The 9,454-nt window shown below is 41.5% G+C and overlaps 1 protein-coding gene across 4 annotated transcripts; it reads left to right on the top strand.

Annotated features, from left to right (window-relative positions):
• The first annotated feature begins 827 nt into the window (after positions 1-827).
• Positions 828-6,910, top strand: EXO5 (exonuclease 5). Of its 4 annotated transcripts, XM_080654784.1 has the most exons (4): positions 989-1,153; positions 1,700-1,866; positions 1,975-2,027; positions 5,379-6,904. In XM_080654784.1, the coding sequence occupies exons 2-4, from the start codon at positions 1,859-1,861 to the stop codon at positions 6,515-6,517; spliced, it is 1,200 nt and encodes a 399-aa protein (XP_080510910.1). In that variant the 5' UTR covers positions 989-1,153; positions 1,700-1,858; the 3' UTR covers positions 6,518-6,904. The 4 variants fall into 4 exon arrangements, with proteins under 4 accessions (XP_080510911.1, XP_080510912.1, XP_080510909.1 ...); XM_080654785.1 differs by lacking the exon at positions 1,700-1,866 and having other exon boundaries at positions 828-1,153; XM_080654783.1 differs by lacking the exon at positions 1,700-1,866 and having other exon boundaries at positions 909-1,153; positions 1,902-2,027.
• The last annotated feature ends 2,544 nt before the right edge of the window (positions 6,911-9,454 follow it).

Below are 9,454 nucleotides of genomic sequence, written 5' to 3'. Positions count from 1 at the left end.
TTAGGATTTAAGTCTCTACTCCATTCCCATTGTCAGTACTTAATTAGACTTGTAGTACTTCCTAACTGCTTAGATTTCCATTGGTTTCTCTACATCTAGTCTGGTGTCATCTATCCTCCCCACTGTTGCTAGAGTGATCATTATAAAGCACATATCTAATCAAACCACATCACTGTTTAAAATTCCTCAATGTTTTCTGAAGCATACTCAAGAAAGCATACTTTGCTTCAGCCATAAAGACCTTATGGCTGGCCGGTGTGGCTCAATGGTTGAGCTCAACCTATGAACCAAGAGATCACAGTTCAATTCCTGGTCAAGGCACATGCAATAAAAACTGCAAAGAAAAGCAAAGAAGTGATGTCATAATAGGCTAGTGGTTTCTCAGGAAGGAGGCATGGGAGTGCATCTGAGAAGGGCCTGAAACTCATTTTTTGCTCTAATGATAACATGTCTGCTCAATTACACTTACCTTTATTTTACATTTTAAAATATAATATTGTTACATTTCCCAATAAAAAAGGTTAATTAAAAATTAAATAGAAAAGAGAAATACGTTGATGAAACAAGAGCCAGCATCTTTGAAAAGCGAGCTCGTGGTTGTTCTCTCCGCTGGGAAAGCTGGTGCGAGGTGCAGAGGGGGATAGAGCATTCAAGGTGGCAAAGCAAAGACGCATCATTTAACGGACTGAGGCTACGTGCCAGGGAGAAAGGAACATGCCCAGACCTTTCCCGGGCACTGGCTCGACAGTCGCCAGGAAACCCCGCCAGAGTGGGAGCTTCTAGGTCAAGTGACAGCGCAGCTCCGTCACCAACCAATTAAACCACACGCACAGCCAGCGGCGCGCAGGGTGGGACCTGCCCCAAGGTGGACCGCGCATCGGGGCTCTCTACTCGGCGCAGCAGCTGGAGGGACTCCGGGCGGACCCAAAGCCTCGCGAGGACTAGGACCGGGAGGCGCCGCTGAGGCCTCTGGGAGGGGGCGGGCCTCGGGCAGCCGCGGGGCATTCCGAGCCGGTCTCCCGGCGGCTTTGTGTGAAGCCTGAAGGAAAGGGCTGCTGCCTGACCTGCTCTTGCCGGCCGAGAGTGGAGTCCGGGAGCAGTTCCGAGGCCGCAGCGGAGCCGAGTGGAGTCCGGATTCGCAGGAGGATCCGAGGTTAGGGGAAGGCCGGCGAATGGGGGTGGCGGACTTGAGGGTTGTGTTTCGAGCTCAGGGGTCTGTCCCCGCGGTTGCCACGCCCCTCACCCTCCTCCCCGGGTGGCAGCGGCTCCCGGAAAGCGGTTTGTTTCGTCTGCCCGCGCCGGCCAGGCTTCTGTGGGCTCTGAACCTTTCACTCTCGGAAGCTCCTGCGATCCGCTGGGACCCCTTCCGGAGGGGCTGTCATTCCTAGCTCCTCCAGGACATAGTAGGAAGCGCTCAGAAATCTTTAGGGCATGCATGGAATTCGGGGAGACCGTGGTTTGGGGCCAGTGGAAAGGTACCTCCTGAAGGCAAACGTTCTCGGAGCCCATAAGTCCGGGCTGCTCCAGACAAGTAGGATGCTAGGGTGAAGGCAGTGGCAGTTCCACAAGCAGCACGAACCCAAAGAACGCTCTGTGAGGTCTCTGCCCGAGTTTCCGGACTGAGCTTGAGGCTGGAAAAGGAAACTGACCGCGGAGCTTCCGGGACCTTTTTTTTTTTTTTTAATCCTTTTACTTGCAGGGAGCAGGGGTTGGATCAAGTAGCTGCATCCAAGGTATGGGGAAAATGAAGTCATGGAGGATTTGCCCCTGGAGAGAGGCAAGCGTTACCTAGGACCTGGGGTGGGCTACAGTTTGTGCAGTGTGGATCCGAGAGGAGGAAACGCCACAATGTGAGGGAATGGTCAGGTGAGAAAGGACAAAAAGTCCCCATTCTGCCACAGCAAAGCCCAGAGTTGCTAATCTGGATTCATCGATGCAGACCTGGCGTTTCAGAGCTCCTCTCTCCTCCCCCAGCTTTGTCATTTCAGCAGTCAGCCTTACCCGTGAGGAGGAAGATCAAGTCCCAGGTGAGCAGTTTTCCGCTCTCCTAAGGTTTAATCTCATCTGTCAGAGGGAATTGACACACTTGGGAAGGGGAAGAAGATCCACATTTGTTCAGTGCTAATATATATACTGTTTCATCACTCAGTCGTTTGTGTAGCCGAGTACAGTTGGAAGGAATACTCTAATTTTAAAGATGTATCAGTAAGCCACGGGAAAACTTGGCCAAGAGTAAATACTTCCTAAAGCAAGTAGCATTCTACTAAATACGACTGACCTAGTCAGGATCAGATTCAGAATCCAGATCTGTAGGATCCCCAGACTCTTGATACAATGCTGGTGTTTCCCAAACATCTCATTCACTTGCCACCTAATGATTTTGCTATACCTATGTACTCTCTGTATTGTTATTCTCATATTTTAATTTTTTACATTTATTTAAAAATCAAACTTGTCCTAAGAAATACTACTTCTGATATTATACATTTGATGGATGCTCTAGTAGCTTTACATGTATTCTAAGATACATCTAAAAATATTGATCAACATACCATGTAAAATCATCTCATGTCAAAAAGATACAAATTGCATTTTGGGACACAGTGCACTGCATCATGCTCTTGCTGCGATATTTTCTGCACGGGAAAGTCTAAGCAACCCATCTGAGTCTAAATTATCCATCCCCAGTACATTGTTTTATTCTTTTAGATGAATAATTCCACAAAAAATACACCTCTCTCCCCTCTTTGTGTCTTTTCCACAAAACGTTTCACTTACCTGTTCAGAGATACTCTGTTCTCAATGTTGCACGGAAAACAAGTAGAAAGTCCATACCTTAAACAGTACTGTCCAATAGAGCGTCCTGTCATCAGGGGAAATGTTCTAAATCTGTGCCTTATAATGTGGTACCCACTAGCCACATGTAGTTACTGAGCACTTAAAATGTGCCTAATGCAATTCAGAAAATGAGTTTTAAATTTTATTTAATTTTATTTAAGTTTAGTCACTTGTGGCTGGTGGGTACATATTGAACAACCCAGGTCTAGATATTTGAAATAAAATATTTTCAAGGTCAGTTGATTTGGATTTTGTGCCCTGTCCCTGGTTGTTAGGGAAAACCCCAAAGTATACCTGTACATTGTCATTTAATTTTAGTTTCTTGGTGGAGAGTAAAGATACTCTCCAACCTTCAGGGACTTCATGCTCCAAATAACATTACTCATTTTGAAACTGTCATCATTTAGGCACATTTGCAGTTTCAGACACGTGCAAATATGCAGCTTCTGTGTTTTAATCCTATTTAAGTATACCATTTTCAAGGCATCAGTTCTTAAGCTTTAAGCCTGGGAATTGGTGCATTCAGCATATTCATTGCTTATTAGAATAGCAAGGAGGAAATGGCCCATAGTTATCTCAATTGACTTAAATTCTGTGTCAAATTATTTATTTTTTCTGGCACCCTGAGTCAAATACTAGTGGACTGGTCCTTGTTTTGTTTTCTCTCTATGCGAGGTTAGATATGTGAGGTTAGGAGGAAGGCTTAAAAAGAGTATCTTCACAAGATAATTTGCCTACTTTCTTAAGATTAAAAATACTTGAGAGACAAAACAGTCAAATGAGATGTGTGGTCTTTGTTTCCTGGTTTAAGGAAAAGCTATCCAAGACATTTTAGGACAGTTGGAGAAATTTGAATGAGGACCAGAATGTTAGGGTATTACCGATTATGTAAGATGTGATAATAGTGTAGTTAATGTGGGAGAATATACATATTTATATTTGAAGTGTTATGATGTCTATAATGTACTTTAAAATAGTTCAGCCAAAAAAAAGTACACACAAAAGAAACAAATGCAACAACATGTCAACAGTTGTTTAATTGGTTTGTATATAGCCATTCATTGTACTGTTCTGTTTCTCTGTATGTGAAATTTTCCATAGTAAAATTTTTTAAAGTACCTGTCCTACAGTAGAATATTCAGATATTGCATGTGAAATACTTATTTCAGTGTCTAGCACACAATAACTACACAATAAATATCACTATTTATGTAATTGATTATATTATTAATATTAATAGTGCTTATTGACAGATATTTTCCATCATATGTTAATATCTTGTGGAGGGAGAAAATAAAAATGTTAGGAGTATAAATCACAGTCAGTAAGGCTAAAATTAAACCCACAAAGAGCTTTCTGTCTGCCATTTCCTTAACATCTCAAGTATAAAAAAAGCAACTGGTTTCCACATGTCTCTGTGAATATCCCCTCTCATTACTTCATGCTATTACTTTGTGTATGAGTAGATCTATTTTCTTTAAATTTTAATCCTGCAAACTACATTTAAAAACAGTCATTGGAGAGCTGATTTTTCTCAAGAAACAGTTTGTAATTGAGATTTATTTGCATAGTCAAGGATTTTGTATCAGTGGAATTATAGAAGTGATCCATGGTAAACTTTCAAATATCGTTCCAACATTTACAAAGATATGTATTCACTTGAAATAATGAAATAATGTCCCAAGTCAGTAGAATTTTTTTTTAAAGAGTAGTTTATAGCCAGGCCAGTGTTGTTCAGTGGTTGAGCATTGACCTATGAACCAGGAGGTTAGGGCACATGCCTGGGTTGTGGGCTCGATCCCCAGTAGGGGGTTTGCAAGAGGCAGCTGATCAATGATTCTCATCATTGATGTTTCCTTCTCTCTCTCCCTTCCTCTCTGAAATCAATAAAAATAGATTTTAAAAAAAGAACAGTGTATTGGTTTTTAGAGAGAGATGAAGGAAGAGGGAGAGAAAGAGAAATAACAATGTGAGAACTAACATTGATTGGCTGCCTCCCACATGCCCCCTACTGGGGATCAAGCCCGAAATCTGGGCATGTGTTCTGACCTGGAATCAACTGGCAACCTCCTGGTGCAGGGGATGACATCTAACCAACTGAGCCACACCAGCTAGGGCTCAAGTCAGCAGAATTTTGCAGTAGAAAAGACAAAACTCAAATCTTCTTTTTAATTTAATTTAAATTATTTATTGTTGAGAGCATTACATATGTCTCCTTTTTCCCCCGTTGACCCCTCCCCACCCACTCAAACTCAAATCTTTTAAATGAAGAAATTGAAGCCAAGGAAAGTAATTTGCTTAAAGTCACACATAATGTGTTAGTGCCAGCTTCAAGAATAAAACCATTTTGCACCTAAAAAAAATTTTAAGTGTTCATATATGGATGATACAAGGAACCCTATTGTAAATTGTACCTGTACTACAACTCTCTAGCATTACTAATTGGTTGCAAACAAATAGGCTTCTTTAAGGAATGTAAATAAATAGTCATAATTCTGTTTATTTATTTGGATAATGCATTTCTTTAACATGATGTGCAGGGCCTACCCTAATCCAGAGCTGTGACATGGCAGAGACAGAGGAAGAGGAGAAGGTGCCAGCAGAGGCCTCAGGGTTTTCGGATTTGAGTGACTCAGAGTTTCTGGATCTGGAGGATACCCAAGAGTTGAGTGATTCACTTAGCAAGCCTGGCCCTTCTTCTGAACTCACCGGGAAGGATGGCAAGCTCATAAACTTTACAAAGTGGAAAAAAGGATTGGATGTCTTATCACCCATGGAGCGATTCCACCTTAAATATTTGTATGTGACTGACCTGTCTACTCAGAACTGGTGTGAACAGCAAATGGTATATGGAAAGGAACTTCCTGGTTTCTTGGCACCTGAGAAGGCAGCTATTTTGGACACTGGTGCCAGTATCCACCTAGCTAGAGAACTAGAACTTCATGATCTTGTGACTATCTCCATCACCAGTAAAGAAGATGCATGGGCAGTTAAGTTTCTGAATATGTTATCAATGATTCCTACCCTGCAGTCAGAAGGGTGCATCAGAGAGTTTCCAGTGTTTGGAGAAGTGGAGGGTGTGCTTCTTGTTGGAGTGATTGATGAGCTGCACTATACACCCAAGGGGGAACTGGAACTGGTTGAACTCAAGACACGCAGACGCCCTATGCTCCCTCTGGATGCTCAGAAAAAAAAAGACTGTTTTCAAGTCCACCTATACAAGTATATCTTTGATGCCATGGTACAAGGGAAAGTGACCACTGCTAGCCTAATCCACCACACAAAATTGCATCCAGAAAAGCCCCTGGGACCTTCAGTGTTGAGGCATGCTCAACAGGGAGGCTTCTCTGTGACGTCCTTGGGTGACCTCATGGAGCTGGTCATCTTGTCTCTAACATTGTCTGACCTTCCAGTCATTGATATTCTGAAGATTGAGTATATCCACCAAGAGACTGCCACTGTGCTGGGTTCAGAGATTGTGGCCTTTGAAGAGAAGGAGCTAAGAAGCAAAGTGCAGCACTATATGGCTTACTGGGTGGGCCACCGAGAGCCTCAAGGAGTTGATGTGGAGGAGGCTTGGAAATGCCGGACATGCAGCTATGCAGATATCTGTGAGTGGAGGAAGGGCGGTGGGGTGCACAGCTCCTCGCTAGAGCCCCAAGCCAAAAAAGCCAGATGAACAGAAGGTATGCCTTAAGGAACTTTTATCCTTCCTGCTCCTGATGTACTCACAAAGTAAAAGAGGGCCAGTCCCTGATGTACACACAAAGTAAAAGGGGGCCAGTCTTTGGCTTTCATATTTTCTCAACCTCTAACCACTCAAATCTAGGACCAGTGCTTGGGTGAGTGGGAGAGATCTGGGATTATGCTGTACCTGGAACTTATCATAGATTGCCAAGAAGACAGATACTCCTCATGGCTGGAACAACAGTATCCTTCAGCAATCATTGCTTTCCTAAGAAGATTCTTCAGTTTCTCTTAAGTCTCTTCCCTATTTTTTCTCAATCAAGGCTTTCTGCATTTTATATAATAAAATAAAATAAAATAAAACACTGTCCAGATTGGTTAACTGATGGGTGGTTGTTTTTTTTCATAATCTCAATCCTTCATAGGTAACCACTATAAATGGTTGTGTATGCTGACCTTGACCTTCTGGTTTATAGACTGATGTTCAACCACTGAGCCATTGGCTGGGCACTTTGTGGTTTCTTACAAAATAGTTGAGGCACCTCAGGATCACTAATGGTATTTTCTACAAATACTTCCCTGGTTTTCAGCCTCGACATGTCTAAATAATTTTATCTCTCCCTTTTGAATTATGCCTAAGGAGTCTTAACCCCAAATTATGGACCTCTTGGATGCTTGTTCAATGAATGGGTAAATGAAAAGAGATGTGACAACAAAGCTATTTCTTGATTTTTTAAAACATGCTTCCTGGGCCAGAGAATGGATTGAGTACCTTAAGTAGAATTAGGTTCAACTGTTCATAATAGAAATTTCCAAAACAATCATGGTTAAACAAAATAGAATTTTTTTCTCTCTTATGAAAAAGATAGTATAGTTCTGGTGGGGCACTCCATGGTGTTCGGAGCCCAAATTCCTTCTCTCTTATTTCTCTAACATCAGCAGGTATCTTTCTACTTCATAGTCCAAAATGGCTGCCCAAGCTCCAATCACCCATTACACATTCAATATAGAGCTGAAACAGGAAAAGGGCATCAATTTAAGGACACTTCCTAAATTTGTACCACTGCTTCCACTTCCATCCCACTGGCCAAAACTTGGTTACCTGGTCATAGCTAGCTGCATATGTAAATTTTGTTCTGGGAAAGCATATTCCCAGATAAAAACTGGAAATTCTATGAACTATAAAAAAGGGAGAATGGATATTGAGTGACAGCTTGTCATCTTTGCCCCACTGAGATTTTCAGGAACAGAGCTTGCAATTTTTGCCTTGCTAAGGATGCTAAACCCTAGGGAAAAGAGGAAAGATGAACATGACTAGTCCTTAATTGGTCCCCACAACCCCATTCCAGCACCAAAATGTGTTAGAACATTTAGGTTAAGGCTCATAATTTTAAAAATCTGATGTCATCTGCTAGATGGAGTCTGGACAACTCTTCACCTGTCTTGCATAATCTGGGGCAAAAGCATCAGATTGAAAAGGTCAAGTTTCAGAATTTGATACTCACAAATCCATTGGAGGCCTGCAGGAGGCAGGTGCTCAAGAACATGAAATTCTTGGAGACTTACCTAATGATTCTGGACATCCTGTGGCACCAAGAAGAGAGCAGGTTTGAGAGGACCCAGCCAAGAGATTCAGTTCCAGCCTTCCTGCTTTATATAGGTTAGCAGAGAATGCGGACAAGTAATCAGGCAATGACAGAGCCATGTGATAAGAGCTAGTATAAAGTGGTAGGGTGGTATAAGATGGTATAGGTTCACAAAAGGAAGTCTACACTGGACTTGTGAGAAACATTGTACTTACTAGATTATTAGTTTATTAGTTTATTATAAAGGAATACAATATTTGCCCTTCTGTGACTGTCTTACTAGTATTTCACTCAGCATAATGTCTTCAAGTTTCATCCATGTTATAGCATGTGTCAGATCAATATTCAAAAATAAATTGTATTTGTACAGTTGCAATAAAAAAAACAAATGGAAATTTAAAATACAGTTTATAACATAACAAAGATGAAATACTTAGGGATATTTTTGACCAAAAAATATGCAAGTGTTTTACACCAAAAACTAGAAAACATTGCTGAGAGAAATTAAAGCAGACTTAAATAAATGAGACATACCAGGCTCATGGTTCTCTCCAAATTGATCTATAGATTGGAGATGCTGAGCCAGACAAGTTCCATAATGCACTTATGAGGATAAAACTATAGACAGTTTCACATTTATTCAGTATTCACAAATAATTATTTAGCACCCATTAAGTGTCAGACTTTGGAGGCAATGTCATGAACAAAACTAAAATTACACTCACACCATTTCCAATGTGTTTGTGGTTTTTTTCTCCACCACCAACCAATTCTCTGACACCAACTGAGTATCCTACAATTCAGCTCAATTCTGACACTATCTACCTGGTAACAGTGTCAGATTATACAGGTAAAGTGTTCAGTCCTACAATTTCCCCCCTCCCTCCATTTCAAATACTAATTGCAAGTCTAGGTTGTCACCTATGCTTCTGACGTATATATAGGCTATAGATTGGAGGTTCCAATGATCCTCTCCTCATGTTCAAATAATTCGATAGAGTGGCTCACAGAACTTAGAGAAACATTGTACTTATTAGATTATCAGTTTATTACAAAGAAATATAGGAACAGCCAGATAGAAGAGATGCATAAAGGCAAGGTGTAGGGGAAAGGATACAGAGCTTTCATGCCTTCCCTCTCTGGGCTCATCACAGCTCCCCAACCTCCAGTACCTTCCTATCTTTGCTTTCAGCTTTCTATTTCACTGAGAAAATAGAAGCACTCATAAGAGGAAATCCTAATTCTCTCACCACCAAATCTGACTGCCCATCTGCATCTGTATCCATGAACTCTGCCTCCCCTTTTATTTCAGTGGATGAATTGTACACACTCTTACAATCGAT

This window comes from Plecotus auritus (genome assembly GCF_963455305.1).
Source record: "Plecotus auritus genome assembly, chromosome: 2".
In the NCBI taxonomy this organism is placed as follows: domain Eukaryota; kingdom Metazoa; phylum Chordata; class Mammalia; order Chiroptera; family Vespertilionidae; genus Plecotus; species Plecotus auritus.
This window is presented reverse-complemented; position numbering and strand designations above follow the sequence as displayed.